The sequence below is a fragment of the Apteryx rowi genome, unplaced genomic scaffold (genome assembly GCF_003343035.1).
Source record: "Apteryx rowi isolate R43461 unplaced genomic scaffold, aptRow1 scaffold_289, whole genome shotgun sequence".
Classification (NCBI taxonomy): domain Eukaryota; kingdom Metazoa; phylum Chordata; class Aves; order Apterygiformes; family Apterygidae; genus Apteryx; species Apteryx rowi.
Genome location: NW_020449296.1, coordinates 536796 through 564060, shown reverse-complemented (window position 1 = coordinate 564060; position 27265 = coordinate 536796). Strand labels below are relative to the sequence as shown.

The following is a 27265-nucleotide window of genomic DNA, read 5'->3' as shown; positions in this document are numbered from 1 at the left end:
TGGGGGCCGTGCAGGGAGAGGCAGCGAGGGGAGGGTTAACCCCGTCCCCACGCAGGTGCCAGCACCCCAGTGGGGCTGGCGGTGGGGAGGGGGAGGCGGTGCGTGTGGGGGCCCGGGGAAGGGATGATTCATTGCGTGTAGTCATGACATTGCTGGCTGGTTCCCTGCGGCTGGCAGCCAGCACGGGCACGGGTGGCTCTGCCTGCCCTGGCGCACGGAGCCTGCCTTGCTGTGCCTGACCAAACTTGGGCTTGCCTGCCCCAGCGCTGCTATGCCGGCCATCCTGCTTTTCTGGAGCCGCGCGGAGAGGTACGCACCGAGCACCGGCATTTTCCCGGCACCGGCCCCCGGGCTTCCCTGGGCGGCCGCTGCCCGGCAGCACCGCTCGGCACCACCTGCACTCAGGCAAGGTGCTTGGAGTGCGACCGGAGCCCCATCTCTGGGGATGCGGTGGCTTTGGAGTGGGGACCGTCACCTCTCCGGGTGCTGGCTCCCCGAGGGTTGTTTCTCAGGTGGGAAACCTGAGGCGATGTCTGGGTCGACGTCTGGGGGAGCCTGGTGCTCCCTGTTTCGGGGACGGGCAGCATGGGTTACAGGAAGCCTGTGTGCGCGGAGAGGATGCTCTGAAGTTACTGTGTGACGGGGGGACGCAGCGGCATTGAATTTCCTTGGCGTGCTTCGGGTGCCCTGCTGCGAGAGGCATAGATGCGTGCGTGAAGGTGACTTCTCAGAAGTAGGTTTTGTGCCGTTCAGCGTGGAGGAGGCACCGTCCCGGTGCCCAGCTCCAACGAGGGAAGAATTAGGAGCATGTGGGGGGTAGTTAGAGTCGCTTGATGGGATCGTGGCTTTCAGACCCCCTTCTGCTCAAGTGCGGGGCATCAGGGCTGGCGCCTGGGGGAAACGGAGACTCCTGTGAGTCTGAAGGAGAAAGATGGGAAGGTGCAAAACAGTTAACGTTACTTTTTCCGACTCGTGCATCATTGCCGTCCTACTTTTCTCCCTCTCTGATTCGCCTTGTGGGTGCAGCAACCCTGACACAATTGAGGCAGCGAGCAATTAATTTCTGGTGAAACCCAGGGACACTGGGGTCCTTGTTCTCACTGCTTTACCTGCTTTACTGCAGGAGGTGACTGCATTGGGGACATTAAGGTAACGGGTTGCTGAGGGTCGGGCGTCTCGCGGCGGCTTCAGGTTGGGAAGCGGGAAGGATGCCTGAGCTGGCTGCRGAAATGTCTTAATCTGGGAGTCGTGAATGGCAACTCACAGCCTGAGTTAGAGAGCCCGGTGCTCCTCTGTGTGTCTCAGTCCAAGAAAGCACCAAGAAACCAATTAGAGGAAAATTACTGCTTGTCAAGTGACTTCATTGAACGGTTTCTTCCCCGCTYGGTGGCGGGGAGGGGATGGCTGAGCGCTGCTAGGAAGCGCACAAAGGAAGGCTTGCTCGCCAGGCACGGAGGCTGCTCGGTGAACCGCTTTGACGCCTGCTTCCCTGCAGCCAAACCCACCCACCCCTGGCGTTTCGGAGCTGCGTCGGCTGTCCTCAGAGCAGAGTTCAGAGCCRCCCGCAGCTGCTCCGCTGGCGAGGACCTCCCTTTTCTGTGCTGAAGGAGCCGGGGAGAGGCTGCCACAATAGCAACTGCAGAGCATCGCTTCGCTGCGGTCGCGTATACGCTGCGTGCCCGGTGGCTTCCTCCTCTCCGTCCCGTGCCACCTCCGGCGCCTGCCAGAAGGGCACGCGCTAGCTGTCGGCGCTGTAGGGGTGAAGAGCCTGTGGCCAGTGTGATGTTTAAAATAAAATTAGAGCCTTTAAAAATGTCAGCTTGGAATCTGAATGTGTTTGTAAAGTTTCGGTAAGTGGGTTTCTGTGTCTTGTGCTTGTGTTCTCATTACTGAAGAATAACGCGCTATGACCCGAAGTGCCTGTCAGTGCCCGTCTTTGTCTGATGCGTGATCCTCTGGCATCACTTGTCATCCTGCGGTGACCTTACAGTCCGAGATGGAAAATCTTACTGAAGGCACTATCTGTGTGGGTTTGTTCCCTTACATGACTATAAAGTAGCAGGATTATGTCAAATGATTGCTATTCAGCTGGCTCGCTGATCCAGGGGTTGCATGGTCTGATGTCATGTGAAGGGCTGGAACAAAGAATTTCTTTTTTAAGAGGCGAATAGATGCTGGGTTATCTCAGCAGTGTGGTCACCAGCTGAGAGATGCCTGTGGTTTTCTCCACAGCTGGACTTCTGGGGCTTTTCTGAACATGGCACGTTTTTATAAGGTGTCGCAGCTTGGAAGGTGAATGCAGGTGCTGAAATCACTTGCCTGTCTGAAACCCCTTGCTCTGCAGCATCTTCACCCTGCTCCCTAGAGGGTTAAATGGGAAGGCAGGAAAGGATGATTGAGCAGAATGGGAGAGAGGAGTTGTGGAGAGGCACAGCTGATCCTGGGGAGGTGGGAGGAAAGCTCTGCAGGGACAGAGTCGTGTTTTACCACCGCGCATGTGAGTGTCGCCTCCAAAGCGTGGCTTAACCCACCAGGTCACCTGCAGGAGTCTAATTGTCTTTGGGACTCGTCATAGTAAATTGCTGCGCGAGGCTGCTTCTCAGCTGCTTTATCATAGCCAGCGGGCCTGAGAAAGCCTCCCCGAGCCCAGCTGGGAGCCAGACGAAAGACTTCACAGCTTCCAAAGCTCCTGCCTGCCCTCTCCTTCCCTTTCCGGCCCTCCAGCCTGACGCGGGCTGCTGGGGAAGACAGCACCAGGTGACTAGACTGGGAAATGAGGTACTGTGTGATTTAGGACCTCRGCAGCGCTGGGGCATGGGACAGATATCGGCTTTGCATAGATGTGTCTGGTTCTGCTCACACCGTGACACCAAGAGCATCCCCCCGCAGGCATCCCCCCGTGCCAAGGACCTCTCAACGGTGAAGACCGGAGGTCTTGAGGGAGAAAATACTGGTTTGTCTGGGCTGGGCCATCCTTTTGTAAGAGTTGCTGTGGGGTGTCAGGCGGGTAGGAAAGACCGGTAATGCTGTCGGATACGGCTGTGCTGGGTCAGAGCCAGGCACCGTGCCCCGTGCGTTTCGCTAGCTCACAGGTGTAGGTCCTGCTAGCAGCAACTGGCCTCTGTTGTAACAGCAACCCAGATAAAATCTAATGTTTCTGATCTCCACGCCTCAGGCCATGATCTGATCAGGGTGCAAAAGGAGGTTGCCTTCAGCGCTGCCTCATTTGACCTTGCTCGGGAGGAGTTTTTTCCCCAGGTTATCCAGAAAGGGGCTGTTGTCAGGCCAGTGGCCAGCTCGGGGGGTGGTCTCCCTTGATTTGCCTGAGTGCCGAGGAGCTCAGTCAAGGTCTGAGTCCTGTCTGGCACTGTACAAGGATGGCATCCCAGGGAACAAGGCTGCTCCGGTCTGCAGGACAGGGATCAGACAGCTGGTGTGCCAAGGCCAGGTCTCTTGTATGTACCATGGCAATGAGGACACCAAAGTGGTTTTCTAAGCGTTTATAAGGAGCTTCTACAGACGCAAGAGGCTGTTGTGGGAGAGGGGGGAGCCGGGAGGTGTTAGACTGAGGAATCTGGGGGGGATCAGCAGGTTACTGCACGTCAGCGGACAAGTAGTAGCCAACCTTGACTGCTCAGCTCAAAGTGAAGCTGGGTTTACTCACATCACCTTTTATAACAGTTATGGTAATGACTTATTTTTATGATTTAGTGCAAAAGTGGAGCTGGGCAGAGAGATGGGCAGAGGCATGTGGCCGAAGCGAGACGATGATCTGTGTAGCAGCGCTCTGAACGCATGCAGCTGTGCCAGGGGCTGAGGGTGTCTGTGGTCTTGCCCAGTCACCCAGCTGGAAGTTGGAGAAGAAAATCTGTAACACCAAGTTGTCTGGGTAGTGTTGGTTGCTTGCCCTTAAGAAAACGACCCTTGAGGCTGACATTCAGGGCTTCTTGCAGTCCTCTTGTCACGTGGAAAGGGCAGAACCCTAGGAGTCATCAGAACAGATGCAGAGACGGTGGTGGGTACGGGGTATAGCATCTCGTAATGTCTGTGTGGGCTTGTTAAATACGGCTGCTCTTTGCACAGAAGCTGGAGGGCTCCTGCTGGAGGCTGTGTTGGTACAGAAACGTGCTGGCATTTAGAAGCTTGGATATGGAGATGCTGTAGGATGCTCTTTACGCCTCCAGAGGCCTTCTTGTGTCTCTAACAATAGCGCGGCACAGCGTTGGTGCTGGTGTGCTAGGCTTCAGTGTTGCCTCTGATTTCTGCGATTGCCCCTGAGGCTGGTGGGGCAAGCAGTTCCAGCAAGTGCCTGACGTCCTGCTGGTATAAACCACCCTCCTGCCCTCGTCCGTGTGAAGGTCCCAGTGGGCCTGACCCTAGACTGAGCTCTTTGTCCATTGCTGTTTCCTCCAGATCTAATGGAAAGTGCCTGCACTGTGGCTAGCACAGAGGGAGCACAAGTTGGTGATTCAGATCATCATAATCAATGGGACCATTGAGATAGCTGGGTAAACGGCGCATTTCCAAGCCCCCACAGTAGCTCCCCGGCTGTTGTTGCCCAGCACAGGCTGGCTTGCCCGTCCCTGCCAGGGGCTTGGTAGAGCACTTCCAAGGGGTGGGCATGATGCCCAGTGGCACTCATCAGAGCTGGTGGCCACCAGGAGCTTATGGACAGAGTCAGAACAGGAGGGAGCATTTGGTAACCTGCATGACCTCACTGAAAGGCAAAGGCTCAAAAGCAATGTAGAAATCAGTCTACTGGAGAGGCTCAAAGGGCTGGAACTGTTTAGTACAGCAGCTGGGGACAGGGTTGGTCTGTCCAGGGCATGACAGGGCAGTTTGGAGTGAGGATGGGTTGGGAGCCCAGAGAGCACAAAACCTGCACTAGAGAAGGGAGTGGGATGTGAGCATGACGGCTTAGCGGAAAGCATTCAAGAGCAGAGGACAAGCTGGAGGCAACATCTGGAGAACAGCATGGCATGGAGGAAGCACTGAGCTATGTGTTCTGCAAGGCAGGGCAAAGCAGCTCGTGTCCGGGAGGGACAGGAGTTCACAGGGCTGGAAAACTGAAGGGTAAGGAGCAAGTCAGAGTTGTTGGCAGAGTGTGGGTCTTGCTCACTTTTGCCGTTGTTTCTGCTTTGAGTAGCTGGTCTCGTGTCTCTCTAGGAGCTCTCCTGGCTTTCCATGACTCTGCTGGTTTTTGCTGCTCCAGCAGCATGCCTGTGGAATGAATTAATTGCCCATCCGTTTCCTTCCTTGGGTTATGGCCATTGAGTTTCCAATGCCTTAGTATAGGCATGGCTCTGTCCTAAGCCACCCACATGATGGAGAAAGTGAATCCAGAGAGCTGCTTCTCTATTCTGACCTCACTGCGTTGTGTCAGGCTATGACACTTAACCACCTCTTATGCCACTTAATATTTCTGGCTGATTGCAGCATTTAGTTGAAGACTCAAAGGGAGTGCAAATCAGGCTAGAAAGTGTTTTTTAGAAAAAAACCTCCCACCATCACAAGATGTTTCTGTCTAACGGCTTCGTTCTCTCTCTGCTAAATACAAATTACCGCTCTGACATGCTGGAAGCACTTATCTCCAGTTGAATGCCAATTGCTTTGAGAAACAAAATGTTTGAAGTTCCTTTAAGGTGAATGTGACAGCACAGTCTCTGTTGGTTTTCAGTCTGTGCTGCCACCCGCCTCGACCACTTAAAAAGTTGCAGTCGTTACCCTGAGTTGCGTTAGGTATGCACAGATCCCTCTCCTCGCTGAATCCCCATGAGACGGCGAGCCAAGCTCTGCCCTTCGTCTGCCTGGCTGAGGGGGGAGACAGCTACATTTAAACTCCGCACAGCCCTCCTTGCTCCTTGCGGGGGGAAATGGTCACGCCTACGAGCGGCCTCGCATGACGTTAGCGTTGTCGTTGTCCATATAATCGTTCTGCGTGCTGGCTTAGTGCTTCCTGTCCATAAGGCTGAAAGCTTTGCGCAGAAGATGAGCGCCTCTGTCCCTGCTTCGCAGGTTGGGCAGGCAAACCCAGAGCCAAGGGGTGTCTTAGACCTGCAGCGCTAGCATGTTGCCTGCGGCTGCTCTGCACCCTTACGCTTAGCTTTGCCACTTGCAAGGAAAACGTGGACTTGAACTGGCTCTGGTGTTGTTGGCCAGTGCAATGGGGGGAGAGACAGCTCCATGATAAGTGTGTGCTAGTCCAATTTCTGGCTCCTGGAGTGCAATACTTACATTACAGAGAGCTATCTTTCTGCTTTCAGGAATAAATACTCAGCTCCAGGCAGTGTCGCGGTCATGGGGAAGGACTATTACAAGATTTTGGGCATCCAGTCTGGAGCCAACGAGGATGAAATCAAGAAAGCATATCGGAAAATGGCCCTAAAGTATCACCCCGATAAGAATAAAGACCCCAACGCCGAGGAGAAGTTCAAGGAGATTGCAGAGGCCTACGATGTCCTGAGTGACCCCAAGAAACGAGCCGTTTATGACCAATATGGGGAAGAAGGTAAGGTGCCCAATGCTCCTGCTCAGAGGCGGGGGTGACCTGGGTGCAGAGGCATCCCAAATTGTTCTCTGTTTGGATCTAAGTAGGTTTTTATAGGCAAGGGAGCATTTTTATATGCTACCATGTAGCAGGCGCGCAGCGGCGTAGGCGGCGTGGCCGGAATTCTCCCCGTGATTCATTCCTGCCTCCGAAACAAGGTTACTAGTAGCAGAACTGGGGAGAACAAACGCTCTGCTGATGCCGCTTCGCCTCGCTGCCAGAAATAATCCCTCGACCCAGTTCTCCACTGACTGCTCCGCAGCAGGTCAGAGCCACTTTTGCAACGCGCGGCCCCGCTCCCTGGGCCAGGCCAGGCTCTCCTTGCCCTCAACCTGCAGGACAGGCAAGGAATCGCCCTGCAATGACTAGCAGCCCCAGGTAGTTCGCTCAGACTGTCAGGAAGCCAGCTGGCACTTCTTAGCTCTGTAGTGCTGCCTCCAAAGGCTGAATCACTTACTGAGAAAACAGAAGTGAAAGAAGTTTGACTCCTGGGTCACACACAGCTCTTTAGTTTACCTAAATTTTCTAGCAGATAACCTTTCCTTTTGCCTTGATTTCCCCTCTGTGAGGTCCCTGTTAGCATGCTCTGAGGTGCCATTGGTGAGCTGTTCCCACTTTTCTCTCTGGTACAGGCTGACCTACATGATTCAAAGCCTTTCCCAATTTAAGTAATAGGTTCTTGTTTTGAAACTAAGTGGCTGCTGTTGTCTCCCGGTTGGCATGGAGGAGGAGAGCCGCTCCACCACACACAGCCTTATTAGTCGAATATGGAAGTCTGCAACCCCATTTGCTGAGGGTGAGGAGAGCAGTGAATAGCATCTGCATTAATCAGCCAAGGACTTGGGTGCTTAAAAGATCAGAAGGTCTGGTATAAACAGGCTGCTCAGTGGAAGATGCAGCCCCTCCTGCAGGCCCAGCAAGCAGGTGCATCCCCTTATGAGACACCAGCAGAAATATGCTGTGGCCAGAGATACCTTTATCAGTCCGGTCCTGCTCCTGGCAGGCACAGAGAAGGCTCTCTCWGCCGTTCGTAAGCAAACAAGTCTTAGGAGGATACAGACACTGTTGCCCCTGACTGATGTAATTATATCCACTGCTCGAAAGTTGCTGGGGAACTAGAAACATCAGAAACTTAAGGGAAGAACTGAGGAGCTCCATGGAGAAGTTGCCAGAGGCTCCTCGTGCTGTTAGAAATCAGGCTCCTGGGTGTGAAAGCACAGACAGACCTGGCGAAACTCCCTGCTGGTTTATCTAAGCAAAAATAGAGAGCTGTGTAAAGCTTTAGAAAATCTTTGCCTGGCAATCCACACTCTCACTGTTGCCTTATACCAGTTGCTTAACTAGTTAATTATGTCACTGCTATAAGGGACTCACTGAACCACAGTGATTTGCTGCTGTCTAAAATTAGATGCAGCTATCTCAAGTGAGAAATTAGCTTTTCCTTGGAGGCACTGTCGAAATTGGACCCTGCTTTCCTATTGGTCTGACTAGTGTCTTGGGATTAAAGTGAAGGTAAACAGCAGTTGCTTAAAGGTGAAACCTCCTGGCTGTACAATCTGTTATGGACAGTGGCTCTCTGAGGAAGAGGTGGAAACTCCATTGCCGAAGACAGTTAAAATAAGTGAATGGAGTAGTGGGAAAAAAATASAGCAGAAAAGCCACCCCCCTAGTGTCAGGAGGATGGAGAGGCTGGGGTTGAAATCGGTCTTGCCTCTCTGTCACTGGCCCCACTGTGTGAATAATTTTCTTTCCTTCCCCTAATATAAGACTCCACGGTGCCTACAGTGACCCCAGCGCCAACACCACACAGCCTGGCCAGACCCACGAGCGTAATCGCCCAAGCACATTTCCAGCACTGCTGTGGTCATCTCCCCTTCAGGGCTCCCCTGGGTGACGAACGGCCCCATGCTGCCGGGGTTTCTCCAGTGCTGGTGGATCCCAAAGCTGCCAGAGCCTGTACTGGCCTCGGCCTGAGCCTGCTCCACTCATGGCCTGGAGAAATGCCCTTGCTACAGGAGCCGATCCCACCTGCTTTGGCCACCCTGGCAGAGAAACCACAGGCACAGAGTTTGTGTTGAACTACCCAAAGCTGGAATAGCTAGCAGCAGGTGCAGCCCTTCTTGAGGGGCATGRATTTGCCTGAAAAGATCACAGCACCTGTCCCATGTGACTCAAGTACAAGCAAAACCAAACCCCTTGGGTGTTTTTGGTSACTGGTGGTGGTTACCTCAGACTCTCTCTGCAGTGCCCTGGGCAGAATTAGTGCTGTGTCTCTTTCCCATTGCACTTGTGGTCAGGGTCATTGTTTTGTCCATTTTTCTTCCGTTCACATGCTGTCGGGCACCTCTAAGCTTTTCATGTTAGTGAGCAAGAACAAGACACAGATTTCCTTGTGACTTGTAGCCACTCCCTAGTTATTCCTGAAACAAGTGGTTATGCTGTTGGCATTGCCACTCTTTCCTTGCTCAGTGGCCTTTCCATGTTGGCCCATAATCAGCTGCCTTGCCTCTTCCTTTCATGATTCCTCTTCCAAYGCAAAATGTGCTCCATCACCTGGGCTGGGAGAGGCCAGCTTCCCCTTCAAGGGTTTCTCCATAATTACGGCCACATGAGCAGGCAGACACTGTGTCTGAGCTGGCTATACTCAGAGAGCCCATGCAGAAGCTCAAAGTGTGGAGTCTGGGCAAAAAGGAGATGAAAGACCTGGAAGGCTTTGTGGCTGGAGGGAGGGCCCAGGAGATGCTGGTGAGCTGGTCCCAGACCCCTCGTGAGACAGGGCACACACTGTCATCAGTCCCAGAGGTTTGGGTCCTGGATGGTGACTTCTAGACCAGTCACTTGCTCCTGCAACAGGCCAACATGCACTTTTGTTTTCCAACCAACTCCTTTTTTTCGAGTGATGTGGCCTGGCGGTTAGCGTTTCAAGGGGCCTTTGGGCCCCACATACTGACCGGAGTCAGCTGGGTCCCATGGGCTTTGCTCCTCCTGCCCTGTGGCCCAGGTCCAACCAGGGAACCGGGCTGGAGAGGGTGAAGCTCCCAAAACTGGACCTGTGCAGCCAGGGTGCTGAGCTGAGAGGCATGACAGAGGTGTTGTCACTCTCCCCATCTCTCGTGCCTTGGGGCACCAGCCAGCCTCCAACGTCCCCTTCGCCGTCAGCCCTTTCCTAAGGCCAAACTGCCTGGCCAAACTGCCTCCTTGGCAGGGCTGCTATGGAGTCTGAATGGCACAGGCCTTTTCCTGGCCACGAGAGGCCAACTGTCCCAGGAGCCCTGTGCAGCACACGACACAGGCTCTACAAGAGCACAGACATTTGCCCAGCAGGGCAGGGGCAGAAGGAAGGGGTGCTGCAAACCACCTGAGAGCTTGTCCAAGTGCTGCCACCTTTCAAGGAGGCTGAGAGCCCGGCTGGGCCAGGAGACTCCCTGCTCAAGTGAGTGCAAAGTGAAGCAGAAGCCCTCCTCCTCACAAGATAAATTCATCAATCAAGGCGAGCAGAAAAGAGCAGCAAATTTGTCTGCTCTGTGTTGTCCCCCTCATATCTCCTGCTGCTGGCTTGGAGTGTAGGGGGCTGGCACAAGGGACGGCCCTTCAGAAATAGCCCTTTACAGTCACTGGCGTGCCCCCAAAATAGTCCTTGAGCTAGACTTGTTTTAACCCTTCCCTGACCCTCCTAGTGAAAAATAGTGTTGCAGAGTATATGGCCACGGACCGTCTGCCCACCGCTCCTTGTGTTCTGCTGGCCTCCTCTGTGGTCCCTCTTGAAGGGATTTTGCAGGTGTGACTTCTTTTGGGGGCTATTTGTCTTGTGCCTCAGCTGCTTGTGACTTTATGGAGTTTGGAGTGATGTAAGGCTCTGCCGAGGATCTGTCAGGGGAGATTTCCAAGGGAATAGTTGCCATTTGGCATTTTATAAAGTCTCCCTTTCAGCTGGGAAAAATACCACTGTAGGATTTCCACTCCAGTGGCAGCAGCTGACCCCTAAGACCTTGTCTTGCAGAGGGGAAGGTAGCACACGCATGTGTTTAAACTCTGCCCTCAAACCTCCCCAGGCAAAATGATTCTCCTATTAAGTAGATGTAACAGTGCTTTGACAGAGCTATCGTGATGCCAAACCTTCACTCCATTTGCAAATCAGTGCCAGGACCTCAGGTCAGACCCTTTGATCTAATGTGCAGAGAGCTGTTTCCCTCCTACGCACCTCTCTGTGCCGGGAGGGATTAGCTAGGGCAGGTCTGCTGACTTCCATGTGCTTTGCGAACAAAAGTCCTGACTGCACAGTGGTTTACTGAGTTCAAAGCTTTTTCTAACGTGCTAAATATGCTGCTTTTAGCCGTGACTGTCAGTGCAGCTCAGGTATCTTGGGTAACAGGCAAGAGCAGATAGTTCACCCAAAGGTGGGTTTTATGCAGCACTGACTGGATGTCAAAGACCTAATACATTGACTATGGTGGATCAGCTCCAAATGCATCTTGGAGTGGCTGATAAAAGTCTGGTGGGATGTTTCATCCCCTTTAATGTGCAGGATTTCTCTGAACAAGCTTAAATCCTCATTACCAGGAAGCAAAAGCCTGCAAGCAGACCTGTTCCTGAGCCAGCTAGTTCTTGTGCTCACCTTCCAGCCCAGGCCACTGACAGTTTTCTCAGCCATACCCAGTCTCATCTAAGGGGAAGATGTTTGGCTAGAGTTGTTGCTAGTATGTTCAGAGGAAACGAGGCTGTGTTATGAGACTAGAAGAGGTTGGCTTGCTTAGATTAGAAAGACACAGTTAGAGGGGTAGAGCTAGTTGGGCTAAAAGGAAGCTTGCCCGTGGGCAAAAATGGAAATGGACTAGTCGGGAGACATTTTAAATGAAAAGGCTGTAACTTAAGCTGAGAGAACCAAAAAGGTCTTTCAGTAGGAATAGCAGAACAAAACCCAGACAGCTTTTAAGATGGAGCTGGCTGGGTGTAGGGGCAGGACTGTGATGTGGGCCAAGGTGGTCCCTCCCTGGTCTACACTCTCCATGGGCAGCTGGGATGAAGGGGGTGACCAGCACCACAATAAGCTGCAGGACGGGCTGTCTGGAGCCAGTGAAGATCATACTCCCAACCCCATTCCTGCCTGGAAAATACAGGTGCCATGGGTCCCCAGCACAGCCTTGCATCTGCCATGCAGAGCCAGCAGCTTTTGGCAGGGAGTGTTAATGTCTTGTCTTCCCCATTCTCCTCTAGGTCTCAAAACAGGAGGTGGCTCTTCAGGTGGCTCAGGGAACACTTTCCACTACACCTTCCATGGAGACCCCCACGCCACCTTCGCATCCTTCTTTGGAGGCTCCAACCCTTTCGATATCTTCTTTGCTAGCAGCCGCTCCCGAGTGTTCAACGGCTTTGACCAGGAAGATATGGATATCGATGACGATGATGACCCTTTCGGTGCCTTTGGCCGGTTTGGTTTCAATGGCATTAACGGGGTTCACCGGCGGCACCAGGAGTCCCTGCACACACGGAGGAAGGTCCAAGACCCACCCGTCATCCATGAGCTCAAGGTGTCCCTGGAAGAGATCTACCACGGCTCCACCAAGAGGATGAAGATCACCCGCAGGAGGCTCAATGCTGATGGCCGGACCATGCGGACAGAGGATAAGATCCTAAACATTGTCATCAAACGGGGGTGGAAGGAGGGAACCAAAATCACGTTCCCCAAAGAAGGGGATGCCACCCCAGACAACATCCCTGCTGACATCGTCTTCATCCTCAAGGACAAGCCTCACTCACACTTCAAGAGAGACGGGACGAATGTAGTCTACACTGCAAACATCAGTCTTAAAGAGGTGGGTGTCAGTGGGAAATCCCGTGGGGTGGGAGGTGGGACTGGGTCATTGCACATGGGGCCAAGATGGGAGTCAGTCCTTGTACCATACCAGTAAGGAAAGGCATGAGAGACATGAGCAAAGAGCTCTGCAGAAAGGGGCTGTAGAGACCAGCTCATGCTCTGTTTTGGAGAGCTGCTCAACCTTCCTGCTGGGTGTAGGACATGGGATACTGCAGTCCCTACTGAATGTGCCTTGCTTCTTGAGCAAATAAATGTGGTGTTTATCCATTTCCCCCCTTCCCCATATGTTCTGTCCTTCTATTTCAACACTGGGTATTGACATATGTAAGACAGCCCAGATCCTCTGTAGAAGCAAGGGAAAAAACAAGTTTGCTGACTTGTGTCTGGTCCCTAGTTGTTCACGTAGCCAAGTCTGCTGTTGTTATCGTCCTGGATAGTGCCTGGTACCTCCCCACATGGACAGAAAGCAGGGCCACACAGAGAAAGGCTGTAGCTAGTCTTTGCCAGACACCGCTTTGGCCAAAACCAGCTGTTTTCTTCGGTTCTGGCTTCTCTAGATAAAGGGCAATAAATAAAATATTCAGGAAAACCTGGCTTTGAGCAAAATCCAACACACTCAGGCTATCAGTCCTGGAGATCACAGTGGGACTTGATGCATCAGAGCTGCAAACTGTATGAAGGTGGGAGAGGAAGGGGAGATTACCCAAGTACAAGATGTGCCGTTCATTGCTGCTGTCTAACTACCTTTTAATAAATGCCAGCTGGCAGCTGCATTTAACATTGACGTTTTTGGCAGCTGCCATTTGCTGTTCCTTTCAGACTGTAGACGCTGTCTGTCTTCTTAATGAGTTGATTTTTTTTCAAAGACAGATTTATGCTCTCAGATGCATTTAATAGAAATCAGCTCAATGGGCCATACCTAGGATAGGGAAATGTGAGCTCTTTAGTGTGCCAGCAAGTCAGAAGAGCTTTGCGATGGCTCTGCACCTTTGCTGGGACTATGGCCGGATGTCCTGGGGGCAAGGGGGAACCACGTGAGTCAGGAAGAGCTGGATGCAAACCCTAAACTAAAGCAAACTGATCTCAAGTTAACCTGTAGACTTGGGAGTTGAATTTCTTTCACAGTGCAAAGGGATTCAAGTAAAGAGGTTTATTCCTGTGGTGGCTGACTCTGCTGGCCACTCCAGAAATACTTGGGAGAGGCTGCATTATTTATGGAGTCATGCATGCCATATCTCAGATGTTTCCTTCTGTGCATTCCTATATCTGTAAAATTAACCCCAAGCTGGCTGTCCTGATGTCCAGTCCGTGTTAGTCCAGGTTCATTTGCTGCTCAGGTAGTGACCTGGACTAGGAAGGACTCTCAGAGTTGCCCTTTGAGCATTCAGTCCTGAGAAAACTATTCCTGCCCCATGTGCTATTGCAGAGACCTGCCAAAATTGCTGGTGCTGGGGCCAGGGGAAGTACCTGCTCTGCCATACCAAGTAGTTTCCCAGCAGCATCTTACCCACAGGACACTTGTGATCTCTGTCCAGCTGCCCATAAACAGGGCGTGTGTTGGCATTTGGTTTGCATGATGCAGTCACAAAGAGAGACTAGTGGAAATTGCTGGTCCAGGCAAATTCCTGATCTCTGAGCTGAAGTTCCTGTTCTCCACCCATCCTCACTGCAAACTGAACTCACTGGAGATCCTCAGAAAGCTGCTGGACTGGCTGCCATCCCCATCCTTCTGCTTGCCAGGGCAGGATAATGCTTTGCTGCTTTTATCTTCCTTGAGAAGAAGTAGCTTAAGTGCTCTGAAGCATGAGCAGATGCCAGGATCTCCCCAACTCCATATGCCACGATCTCAGTATGTGACAGAATAAATCACAGACCTCTTCATCACCTAGCCTACAACTGTAGCCTTGAGTGCTCTCCTTGCACTGTTCTTCCTTGCAAGTCTGTCTTTTTTAGCTTTAGCTTTCATCTTTTCAGCTGCCCCGAGAGAGCAGCACAGTGTGGTGCGAACAGGGAGATCTGGGAGGTGTTCGGTGCTGTGATCTGACTCACAGTTCTGCCAGAGACCCCCTTGCCAGCACCCTGCTGCCAAGGGTAGCAATGATCCCTGCCATGGCCCTGCTCAGGCAGGGAGCAGTCAGTGCCCAGGAGCAGGACAGGGGTGACTGGAGCACTTGGCAGTGCAGCGTCCATTTGGCAATGCTTCCTTACGGGCACCTTCTTGAACCTGAGCAGGAGCAGGCAATGCTGAACCTGGACTCCTGTCCACTCTGTGGTAGGAACTTGCCCAGCTCCAGCACTCCCGCAGGGAACCTGGAGACCATCGTCCTCCTCTTTGAACCCATAGACCCCTCTAGAGCACAGCCCGCGGAGGCAACGGCCTACCAGCAGTCACTTGACCTAGAAAACCCAGCAGCCATAAACTTCTAACCCTAGACTGCCTCAAGCAATGCTTTGGTCAAGCTGGAGATGAAGGCAAGGAGATCCCAAAAGACAAGCTGGGCCAAGGTGCAACTCTTCCAGTCTCTGAGCCCAGGCACTTCCAGAGCTCGCATCCTCGTCCCATTCGGCACCCCGTCCCCCTGGCCAGGGCAGTGTGGGGTGGTTGCTGCCCGGTGGGAGCTGCTGACTCACCACTGCAGAAGCATGAGGTGGAAGAGGGCTTCCCCAGAGACTCGTGGGCTGCAGGGAAGTGTCCATTCTTAAAATTACAGGCACGCGTCGCAGTGGGAGCCGAGGGAGGGAGGAGTGACACTGCTATGCCAACAGCTGCAAAAGTCTGTGTCTCCTGGGAGGCAGATCTTCAGGCAGCACTGCCGGAAGGGACCTTTATGGAGATGTTACACCCCCTCGGCTGTGTGCGTAATGCCTGCCCTTGGGAGCTGCCTGTTTTGCATCCTTTACCTGGCGTCACCTTCCTTGAAGCATCCGTGCTCCAGCCTTGCTGAGACGCTCTTGGGTTGCCCTGGTGCCAGTGGCAAAATCCTCCTGTGGCTTCATTGCAAGCAGAGGAGGGCCCGCTGCTGACCTAGATAAATTTCTGCACTCATAGCTCAGCGCAGGTTTCGCTATCAAGCCCACTTTGATTTAATACCTAGGGATAAACGGAGCCTCTTTCTAGGATTCAGAGCAGCTGCCTGCAGTATGGTGGAGTGCTGCGTGCTGGCATATCACAGTGTTCCACGCTCTTACTTGCGGTCACTGGTATTATTTCAACAACCAGTTTCTTAAATGCCAGTGAAGTTGGGCAGGAAAAATTAAAAACAAGAACATACGGTGGAGGAGAAATCGCCTCTAATTGGTGCGTCTTGGCTCTAGGAAGGAAACATTAAGATCCTGTCTATCATCTTCACTGTTGCTGCCTGTTTCTGCTCACATTCCTCAGCTTTCCAGGGCGAACACGGTGCTGACGTGCAACGCCTGCACCGTGGGCATGCAAAGGGCTCTCTGCTTTGCTGTTTCCAGCACTGTCCCTTGGGACTGGGAGCAAACATCCCAGTTGCACTTCTGCTGGCCTGTTTTGCTCTCAAAAGCTCATTCTGGAGGCTGAACTAGATGCCCAGCTTCCCGCTGGCCGCGTTGCTGTGAGGCCTGAGCAGAGGAGAGCGGGCAGGCAGGTGCCCGCTGCACTCCCCAAGTCCAATGTGCCATCGCATTGCAGAAGCGTGCTGGATTGCGGAGAAAGGCGGCTGCCCTGAGGATGACCTGTATCCTGCATAGCAAAAGCAGCACCTCAGGTTGCCTGTGGCTTTTCTGCTACAGATAAAAGGACACTGTTACCTTGACCCCCTTGGCTGGAAACCTGAGGTCTAACTGCTATGCCTGCCCCCCACCCCTTGCTTTCCCTTTCTGCTTCCCGTTTTGTAGCCAGAGACACCTTTTCTCCGGCACACCTGGACTTGTGCAGCCCTCCGCGGTACGTGCCGGTGGGCACCTGCGAGCACCCCCAAAACAGCAAATCACATCCTCCTTCCTTTCCTTGGCAGGGTGTCTCTTGGGGACAYGAGGGGCTGCACCCCAGGACCAGCTCGGAGGGGCGAGCGCTTTGTGTGCAGCACATGGGACTAGGCTGCGCCGACCCCTCTCCCGGGAAGCTCAACCGCTAGCGCCCGGAGGCTTTATCCCCAGCAAATCCGCCCCTTCCAGAAGTATCGCTCCGCAGTCCTCTTGTTAGCGGCAGCCTTCTCCCTTGCTGAAAGCCTGGAGACGGTGCTGCCCACGTGTATGGCAGAGCTGTCTGAGTTATTTAAGGACACAAGGATTTTCTTGCTGCATTCCCAGGTCACGTGGCTCCCTAATGCAGGCCGGCTTGCGGCTGCCGGGCAGCACCCACTTCCCGGCTGCTGCCGGCTTCTGCAGGAGGCAGCGCCCGGCCGCGAGGACGGGGCATAGGGCTGGCAGCCCAGGAAATCAGCTCTTGGGTCAGTCCCCCCCATCTCCGGGGCAGCCCGCCGCCACGGAGGAGCGTGGGGAGGCAGGGCAGGCGCCTGGGAGCAGGGCACGCTGCGGTTCGGGGGGTGGGGGGGGGTGTCTCGCTGCAGCTTCCTTCTTGGACGCCGGCAGGTAAAAATAGCCGGCGGGCAGTGGTATGATRCTGTAACTCGACCCTCCGCCTGCGCAGGGACCTGCGGCAGGGAACAGGCCCTCCGGAGCCCTGGCTTCCAGGAAACCTCGGTGCCGCGCCACGGCCGCACCGCTGTCCCGCGCCGGCGTAGCCTTTTGGAGGCTGTTGGCAGGGGAGCCGTGGCCTGTGCTATAGATAACCCCCAGTGCCAGGCAGAGTTGCCGGGCTGCGAAGGGCGACAGCTGATGAACTGCAGAGGCATCCAATGATCTCAGCTGGATTTTCGGTTACCCCTGCAAGATTGGGTGGTGAGGCCAGGGGGGCTAAATTTAACCTGCCCTGTTGCTGCGAGTCCCGGGTCGCTCGCTGGCAGTGTCTCCTGGGGAGTGCAGTAGATGGGGAGCGGGGATCCTTCCCCYGGCAAGGCCAGGGTTCCCCCTCCTGCACAGCTCCTGGCACCTCGCGGCACCCAGCACAAGGAGGTTAGGACCAGTGGAGACCCAGGCTTGCACCAGCGAGTATGAGCCAGGCTGCTAACCCTGAGCAGAGCTCAGGGCTGCGTCCATCAAGCTGGGAGGGAGATCAGAGCCAGGCAGTATAATCCAGGGAGTGCCCGACGCAGGGAGGCAACACGTTTCCCACTGCTCGGTGGCRTGGGCACCGGGACGTCCCTGTCCTGGAGCTCTGCTCCAGCCCCAAGGGAGCCAGAGGCTCTTCCCGGGCTGTCCCGCTCTGGCAGCGCCGTGCCCAGGCAGGTGACCGCTGCCGTGACGTGCCCCAGGGCGAGCCACAGCGTCTGCCAGGTTCAGGGTGGTGGCTCTGAGCRTCCCAGTTTCTTCCGTGGTTGCGGTTGGTCCTGCGGTGGCTGTGCACCGCCGTGGCCATGGGCAGGCAGGAYGCTTTTGGAGGTGACGCCAGACCAGGCTACTCTGGTTTGGGCGTGATTTCTGAGAGGTAAATATGCCTCGTCCCTCATCCTTAGCCTGCTCGGAGAACCCCCGGCTGTTTGGGGTGCTGAGAAGGGAGAAGGGCAAACCCCGTGGGGCTCCCCCCATGCCAGGGTGCTCAGGGCTCCCTTGATAAATCCCTGGGAGCCGTAGCTGGCGATTCCCCACGCAGACAAGGCCAGGGTTTCCGCGGGGAGCGGAGGGGCTAAGGGTCTGGGAGGGCAGGCAGCCCGGCTCACGGCGTGTCTCTCTTCTCCCTCGCAGGCCTTGTGTGGCTGCACCGTGAACATTCCCACCATCGACGGGCGGGTGATCCCGCTGCCCTGCAACGACATCATCAAGCCGGGCACAGTGAAGAGACTGCGCGGGGAAGGGCTGCCCTTCCCCAAGGCCCCCACCCAGCGAGGAGACTTGATCGTGGAGTTCAAAATCCGCTTCCCAGACAGAATAGCCCCCCAGACGAGACAGATCCTCAAGCAACACCTCCCATGCTCCTAGAGCCCGGGGACTCTTCTCCAAGCAGCAATACTCCAAACGCACGTGCCACAGCATCCGACCTGCGCGGAGCAGAGGTGCCAGAGCACTTTCAAATGCAAAAAACCCACCTTCCTTCCCAAGGTCCTGTCCAACCCACCCTCCCACCTGCCCCTCTTGACCTGTTTTCTACTCCAGCAGTGGAGGGGTCGTGAGCGCGGGCTCCTGCCCAGCCCTTCGCAGCTCTCTTTTAGCTGCCAGCCTTTTTTTTGTTTTCTAGAGGTCCAGCTTTTCTGCCTTGCACAAGCGAGTGGCGTGGGCTGTTTGCCCAGGGAGGCACATCACTTTGTGGTTTTTATGTCACCTGCTTTTGAAGCCAACTTTCTGACTAGAGGATGGACTTGTAGGGATTTAAACACAGTGTAAATAGGACTTTACACGACCTCACACCCCTGATGTTAGTTTCCTCTTCCCCTCTTCGATACTTGCTGCTGTTCAAGGTCCCGGCTGTACCGAGGTGCCAAGGAAACAGTGCGTATGGCAAAGGGATCGCTTCTGCACACGATGGCCACTGTAGCTGGACTGTTTCTAACCTGGGACCATGGTACTTAGTCCTGCTGTGGTCCACTCTCCTGTGCCAAGACTACAACCGAGCATCATCTGTGCCAAATGAAAATGCTGAGCTCAAAGCACTTGGTGACGGTCCCTCCCGTCCCCCTGCACCCTGCTCAGGCCGTAGGTCTTGGCTGGGTCTGTCCCACGTACCCGCGTGGAGCTGGGCCAGCATCTTCCTGTGCCTGCTGCCAGGCCCAAACCCAAGCGAGCAGGAGGGAAGGGGGAGCCCAGGATGGGAAGCTTTCTTGTTCAGATGTGTCGAATTTGCATTGCTGCTTTTTTTATACGTATATATAGATAGCTAGATCAATTCCATAAGGGTTTTCTCTGCCCATTTTGGATTTCCTGGAGTGGTTCATCCTGCCTTTCAGGGGATCAGTTCAGCCATATGAACATCATGCCTGTGAGAACATAGTATGTGTGTAGCACAAGTTCAGGTGCAAAAGCAGAGCCAAGTGTGAGCAGAGCTGTGGTTTTTCACTAGTGTTTGAGTTCAACCTTAGGGCTTTTCATAGGAAGAGAAATGCACGTGTATATATTTTTCTACAGGGAAGATGATTAATTCAGGAGGTGTTTCTGGGCGTTATGGTGGAGCTGGGAGGAGCATGAGGCAATCTGCTTGGTGGTTTTGTTTTTAAATGCTGTATTTTTTTAAAACTTTGGATTTCCATCAGGAGAATTTTTATATTTCTTACCTTTGTCGGCCTATTCTGCCTCTTGCCAATTTTTCTCGGGAGGGGTCCTACGGAGCGGGAGGCATGTTTGACCTGGCTTTGTACGGCTCAAAAAGCTCATCTTCCACCGTGGCATCGCCTTCCCGGTCCAACCGAGGCCAAGAAAACCCGTGCCAAAATAATCCCCTGGCAATCCTTTTTTTAAAGAGCAATCACTGACTTGAAACAGGGGTCCTTTGGGGCGGTCAGTGTGACGCGGAGCCGGGCCGCTTCCCAGCACGGGTCACGTCTCGCTGCCGGGAGTTAGAGCGGGGCGTCAGGGCCAGGACGGCGCGTGCAGCGAGGCGGCGCGCGAGGTGTACAGCTGTACAGTGTATCATAGGCGGCGGGGAGGCAGTCCTGTGCAATGGCTTTGTCACGAGGAGGCGAAAACTGTAACGCACTGCTTTTAATTTATCGACCAGTTTGAATGGTTAGGATACGACGCCTTTTCCCTCCGCTGTTCCCTGTTGAGTTCGACACAGAAACCCTGGTGGACACTGATGGAGCGAGAAGACAGGTCAGCACGCAGATGCAAGCTGCTTGGTTTTTCTCAGTTTCAATGAGACCTGAATGTTTTCTAGTGGGTTTTTTTTTTTTTTTGTAATTTTTTTTTGTAATGTCAGTATTGAGAGAAAAATAAAGTATTTTAAAAAATACATCCCGCTGGCATGTGTTATGGTGAGGGACGCTGGCGCAGCTGAGGCCCAGCCTCCATCTCTGCCCCATCGCTTCCCTTCGGGTAGCAATTTGCCGCAGCCCTGCGCTGCCGGCTCATCCCAGCCAGATCTCTGTCCGCACGCAGCACCGGGGCTGTAGCTCCAGGACCAGCCGTTGGGGACGAGGAAGACCCCCCCTCTTCACAGCACCAGGGGGTGTCTAAGGAGAGGGAGCACTGCAGAAAAACACCTGGGGGACAAGCAAGGGGGGCAGGAGCCAGCAGTGAGGGTGCCCATGGGGTGAGCGAGGCCACCCCACTGCRGGCTGTGCCGGCCGGAGCACTGGCAGCGGGGCCGGGGAAGGGCTCTGCCCCTCCRCATGCACCACATTGGGGCACCTGGTCCCATCGGGGCACCCCGGGGTGCAGGCAACACAGATGGGCAGGAGCGAGGCCAGCCGAGACGCTGAGGGGCTGGGGGTCGGGGTGGCCGAGGGAGGCTGGGAGCAGTGGGGCTGAGCAGCCTGGGGACGGCGAAGGGGGCTCCTTGCTTTGGCAGGGGCTTGATGGGGTGGGAGGGACGCTGGGGCCAGGTTCATCCTGGATGTGCCAAGTTTCTCACCTCCATCTTAGGCAAGAGCTCAGCACTGTGAAATCACCCTGAAGCTAAACCCAAAGCCCACACAGATCTCGTTGCCAGGAGCAGCTGGTGGCTGGGCAGGACGTGGCCGGAGCCGACACAGCCCGAGGGTGCAGCCCCACGGGGCTGGCTGCGCTGGTGGGGCTGCCCATGGGGAAGGGCTGCSCATGGAGAAAGGATGCCCATGTTGTGGGAATGGCCCGGTGCAAGGGATGTTCACAGGGTGGGCATGTCCATAGGAAGGGGATGCCCATGGGGCAAGGAGATCCACGGGACAGGGATGTCCACGGGGCAGCTGTGCAAGGCCCAGGCTGGGATTTGGGGACATGGGCTGTGCCGAGCGTGGCCATCGCCTGCCCTCTGCTGGCAGGTGAGCCTGCTTAGCCCCGAGATTTTGGGGGTGCTGCAGGAGGGCCCCGAGCCCTTGAGCCACGAATCAGCCTCTAACCCCCACCTTTGGGTTGTGGGCCTCCCCCCATCCTGCACCCACAGCAGCCGGGCTGTGGCCCCCAGGGGGTCGCATGGCCCGTGCTACCCCATTTATACTATAGTTGAATATGACATATAAAACAAGCAAGTCGATGGGAGTTGCATAGACAGATGTATCGATTTATTTTCTGGCTTGGTCAGCTCAAATCAAACAGATTAAACATAAGACAACTGACAGCCTCTCCTGGAGCTGCGCACCAAATGAAATTATTAATAAAACAAACAGAATAAAAACTATAAAGGATAAAGAGAGCAGCCTGTGGGGTCTGGCCGTAGGGCTGGGGCACGGGGACCAGGTCTCTGGGGCCGCATGGTGCATCGCAGCAGGGTGCAGGTAGGTGCCAAACACAGCAGCAGTGCTGGGGCTGGCCTCAGCTCCCCCCGCAGTTAAACTAGCCCCATCCAGGGCGACACCCTGTCCTGGCCATCCCAGCCACCCGCCCCTTCATCTCCCCAGCTCCCTTTGGGGCTTCCCAGTCCTCCCAGCAAGGTGCCGGGCTCAGGCCAAGGGTGCAGTGGGTGCTCCCTGCCCCGGCATGCAGCCAGGGGGGCTCTTGCCCATGCAGCTGCTAGTGCTCTGGCTTGCAAAGGGCTCTGCTGCACGGTGTCCATTGGGAAAGGACACAGGCTGGGGCAAACCCACTGCAGCTCCTGGGTAGGGGAAGGTGCTCTCAGAGCTCCCGCAGGTGCTGGCCCCATCCAGAAGCCATATCCCACATTGGGCAGGCTGGGGAGGGGGGAAGAAAGATGAGGGTTTCACCTCCCAGTGCTCCTGCACCCTGCTCACCCCTCTGCCTCTTTCCCCAGCCTCCTCTTTCTCCTGGTGCTGGCCAGGGCTGCCTGGGATGCTCACAGCAGGCTGCATGCAGAGCTGCCAGGGCAGCAGCGCTTGCAGAGCGCAGGGAGGGTTGGTTGAGTTCCCAAATGGGCAGGGAGGAAGAAACCCACCGGCTGCCAGAGGTGGGGAGGGCTTTTACATGTGTGTGAGAGAGGTCCCGGTGCTGGGGAAGGACAGGACAACCATCCCTGCTGGGGAAGGGTGGCTGAACCCATCGTCTGAAAGCAGCTTGTTTCTGGTTTCCCCCCCGGCTTGCATGGGGGAAGGAGCAGGACATGAGAGCAAAACCAGCACCTGTTTCGATCGGGCTTAGATAGCACAGAGACCCTGCAAGGCCAAGAGACCTCAGCATCTCTCTCCCCTGCTGCTAGAAGTGCAAGGAGGCGATGCAGCCCTGGGCCAAAGGCATCACGTACCGCGACAAGGACCTGGGGGCGCTCCATGGGGCAAGGACCAGCAGCCCTCCCTGCTCAGCTTGCCCAGCCCCTGCCAGCGCAGGGCAAAGCGAACCACAGCCCGGCGCAAAGCCGCCCTGCCTCGCACCTACGAGAGAGACAGGCCCCTAATACCACACCGAGGCTGCAGGTGTCACTGCATGGACGGGGCAGAGCTGGTTCGGGCATCTCCAACCGCACCGCTGCAGGAGGAGACAACCAGCGCTTTCCAAACAGTTTGGGAGACCCTCGTACCCGCTGGCAGAGCGGCGGCACTAAGCACATCCACATAAACTGAGCTGGCGCGAGGACAGGGCAAGATTGCTCCTGGCAGGCAGCTCTGCCAGCCTTTAAAACCAGGCCAACCCACCTGAGCAGGGGCTGCCCCTCCTCCCCAGGGTCTGCTCCCCGCATCCCACTGCCGTCTCTGCCAGGAGCTCATGCTATTTAAGCAAAGTTTGCTCACGCTTTTGGCGCGTTTTCTCCCGCTTGCTACCCACACAATGTCACAGGGAATGAGCCCTCTCTCCCTGGTGATTCCATCTTTTTGCTATTTTGAGACTCCCCTCACCTCTCTTCCCCCCACCCCTCCGCTTAAATCCTGCTGGCTTGATGGAGCCCGTCTAGATCTGCTTGTCTTTACAGCCTGGGCCCTGCACAGTTCATGCAGTAGCAGAGGTTGCCACACACTATCCCCAGCAAGGTTCAGCCTCGGAAGGCCTGCAGGCACCTTCCCATACTCATTGGCACCACAACCTAACATTTAAGCCTCTTGTTTTTGCAAAAATCCTTGCATAGGCCTCAGTTCACGCAACCCTCCCCAAAAGCTAACAGTGCACCTTACAGCCAAGGTCCATTGGCTCAAACAGGATCTCCCCCTTGCTCTCAGGAGCTGGGCCATATCCAGCCAGCCCCACTGCTTCTGCATTCACACAACAGGCTCCCTTTTGCTCACTAGCCCATCCGTTACAGCAGGTCTTCCCTTGTCCACTTACGCATCCCAAATACCACTAATCCAGCCCAAACCTGGGTGACCTAGAGAGACAGACAGTGAGGGACACCTCACCAACCACAGGACTTCGCCTACAAGCCTGGAAAGGAAGAGGCTCGCAGCCCATGCTGCAAATACCCCTCCACGCAGCTCAGAAATAAGAGGGAAACCTCCCTGCTCAGGCCAGTTAACTCTCTCTCCTGCCATCGATCAGGGTACTTTCCCCCCTCGCTGGGCTGCTCCCCACACACACCTCCCTTGCTCTAATGGGCTGGTGGCCAAAGCTGCAGGTTCAGCTCACTGAAAGGAGAAGCAAATACAGCTCTCCAGGGTCAAAGGAGCACCCAGCCTCTGGCCCTGTCTTGGAGGGTGAGCACAGGCGCTAGTTTCATGAGATGTGTAGTCAAAGACAAGCAGCAAGTGGCCGAGTTGAAGCTACAGTCTTTGCAGCAACACTGTTCATGACAGCAACACATCACTCAGCACAGCGGCTCCTGCCGGCCTTGAGCCCTCCCTGCACGTTATCCCACAACTAGGCACATTTCACAGTTCAGAGAAGGGCAAATAAACTGAGGAAGGAAAGGAAGGACAAGTACAAGAACCAGAATCAAAACCTGGCTACTGCATACGGGGAGCAACAAAGGGAAGGTAAGGAGGTTGACAGAAAACAGTCAAGCCCTTCATCAGAAACCCAAGGGCTCACGCAAATTGTTTCAGCTGAATGGGAAGGAAATCTTTCAGCAGAGCCTGAGGAACATGCTGTCTATAGCATCAGAGCAGGAGGCTCCTCTTTTCCCTAACAATGCTCAGGTCATGCTGCACCACAGACTCCAGCCACAGGCCAAGAACCCTCTCGCGCCTGCCTTTAGGCAGGATGGATGAAACGGCAATTGCTGGAGTAGGATTCCTGCCTGCGAGAGTCCAACAGCCCGGCAGGGAGAGCACCAGAGCTCAAAGTACAGACAGGGATTTGGGCTACGCTGCTGCCCAGGAGCCAAAGCAGCAGGAGACGTGACAGCTCACGGCTAGCACTGGAGAAGAAACACCAGATACCTGCCACAAGCAACGGTGCTCTCTTATTTGGCACTTGCTGCCAAGTACTAGCAGGGGAAAGCAGCTGCCAAACCAGTACCTTTCTTCTGTTAACATGAACTTAAAGACATAAGAATGAAGAGCAACCTCATTAACTAGAAAACTTTCACAAAGGAATGGCCAGGGCCTGGCTAGAGTTTTGTGGGATTTTTATTTTTTTTTTATTATTTTTGTGGGGTTTTTTTTATACAGGCTAGCGTTGTACCCTTTGCTAAAGCTGCTGATTCTGCCACATAAACTAGAACAGAAATTTCTCAGAAATTAAGTCAGTTCCCCTCCTTGTTAATTCACTGTCTGCCTCCCAACTGAACATCGGTGTGGATTTGTGTTTGCAGAAAACATTCCCTGTACAAAGTCTGATGCGCAGCTACACTGGTTCTGACTGAGGAATGAAGAAGCCAAGAGTCCACTGAACATTGGATTTTCCCTGTACAACGTGGCCTGATTTGCAGTTTGGTCCACCGAGGACAGCGAGTTAACCGTAGAGATCATCATCATTGTCTTCACTGTACACGTTGCCCCCGCTGCCACCTCCTGTGCCTTGGCTTGGACCAGCGCCTCCCTGGTTACCTGATGGGAACCTGCGTGCAGTGGTGCAGAAGGGGAGAAGAGATGCTGTTCAAAAGTCTCCTCACAGCTCAGCACAATCCCCTCCCTCCACACCAACACCCCGGTGCCAAGTAGGACAGAGGGGTGAAACGGGAAGAAGCCTTACAGCAGATCACACAAAAGGCCTGTGTTGCTGCCAGATGTTGCTTGCATTAAAGGAAAAAGGCTCTTCAGTGTAGATGGCCTTCAAGAGCACTAATGGAGCAGCTACAACCAGCCTGTAGCGCAGCCTATAGCGGCCCTGGGCTCAGTTAGCTGCTGCATGCACTGAGGAGAAGGGAAAAAAGTGGTGGAAGAGGGGACTGCTACCCAGTGCACAGCTGAGAAGCTGCCCTCACCACTCTGCTCTTGAGGCTAGCTGAGTCATACTGCCCTCTCCCCCTCCCTCCTGGTTACCTGAAGCTGCCAAAGCCACGGCTCTGCTGTAGAGTCTGTGCAAACATCTCATATTTCCTGATGTCGTTGTCACTGACGGAGCGGCGAGCAAAGCGCATGGCCTCCTCAAAGTGATCCCTGCGTATCTCGGGAACCGGGTCATCCTCCTCCACTTCCTGCATGGGACAGAGGGCCCAGATGAGATGCGTTCCCTGAGCTCTACAGCCAGGCACGTGCCCACAGCCTCCCTCTGGGCCAGGATGCTCCAATACCAGCCAAGGCAGGGGATAGAGAGGGACACTGCAGTAGACAGTGAGTCACAGCCGCAGCAGGGGCCTTCTGAGTAATGCCAAGGATGAGGCACACTAGCAGGGCCTCACCCTCCCACAAGAAGAGAACAAAGTGCTCCAGCTCAGCGCTCTGTGCCGAGAGCCTACTCGTCCCCACCTGAAGATTACAGGCAGGAACTCATCACATTTCACCCACGGGCAGAGGTGGGCTGCCTATGTCTCACGAGCAGGGAAAGCTCAGAGGTGCCTCACTCACCATGGCGGAAGGGTTGGTTTGCCTCTCACGTTCTCGCCTGATCTCACTCTCAATGGACTCACGGATGGCCAGTTTGCAGGCACGCTGACAAATCTCTGTCAGATCAGCTCCCGAAAAGCCATTGGTCATCTTCGCTAGGAAATCCAGGTCGACATCCTAGGAAAAAATAGGGAGGCTTGTCCTTTATATCTTACGCTCCCAGGTGACAAAAAGGTGCCTTTAGATCCCCATGGTACCAAGGTACCACCTTAACTCTGACCAATTTTAGAAGATGAGCTATGAAGGCTCTTGTTTCTGGGAAAGGTTAACTACACACAACAGCAGGCCACACTCCTCACATGTTCAGGAAGAGTCCGCTAAGCAGCCACAAATGCCTCTGCACTGTTCATCCTCAAGGAGAAGCAGGCTGACTTCTGGGTTCAGGGTACCACTCACTCAGATGTCAGCATGAGGGGTCAAATGAAATAGTGTCAGGCTATAAAGCACAGTAATGCCTTGGAGTTCCTAGCCCAGGAGGTAACAAGCAGAGAGCACTACCTGCAGGTGCATTTCACGTCACCAGCAAGTGACCCTTCTGCCACACAAAGCAGCAACAACACTTCAGAGGGAAGCACAGAGCACAGGCACATACAAGAAGGGGCACAGAAAGACAGGACCAACAACCCTCCTCCTTCCCTTCAACTGATGGAGTAGGGCCATAACCTCCTTTCAAGCTTTCCTTCCTGACAGTGCCTGAAAAGGTAAGTTTGACACAAAACAGCCTGAGCTCTTGCTGACATCTGCTCTTCTCTGATTAAAGGCACTGTCGGTTGCATTCTTGCCTGCTCCCCAGGAAAGGGACATAGCTCTTGCCTGTGATAAAGTTCAGTACCAATTTACTGTGATGATTCCTCTTCAGCTTCCATTTTCCTTCCCTGTTTT

At 54.6% G+C, this 27265-nt stretch overlaps 2 protein-coding genes across 2 annotated transcripts in view; one reads left to right on the top strand and one right to left on the bottom strand.

The window, feature by feature from the left end:
* Positions 1–121: 121 nt before the first annotated feature.
* Positions 122–19653, top strand: DNAJB5 (DnaJ heat shock protein family (Hsp40) member B5). The gene is made up of 4 exons (XM_026069195.1): positions 122–309; positions 6264–6508; positions 11762–12360; positions 18135–19653. Exons 1-4 carry the CDS (start codon positions 272–274, stop codon positions 18366–18368), a joined length of 1116 nt encoding a protein of 371 aa, XP_025924980.1. The 5' UTR covers positions 122–271; the 3' UTR covers positions 18369–19653.
* Positions 19654–24946: 5293 nt separating this feature from the next.
* Positions 24947–27265, bottom strand: part of VCP (valosin containing protein) — a 16818-nt gene continuing 14499 nt past the window's right edge. The window contains exons 14-16 of the mRNA XM_026069182.1: positions 26345–26500; positions 25820–25974; positions 24947–25395 (exon numbers count right to left, since the gene is read on the bottom strand). Of these exons, the coding sequence (XP_025924967.1) occupies positions 25290–25395; positions 25820–25974; positions 26345–26500 (417 nt within the window). The 3' untranslated portion in view covers positions 24947–25289. The remainder of the gene's footprint in view (positions 25396–25819; positions 25975–26344; positions 26501–27265) is intronic.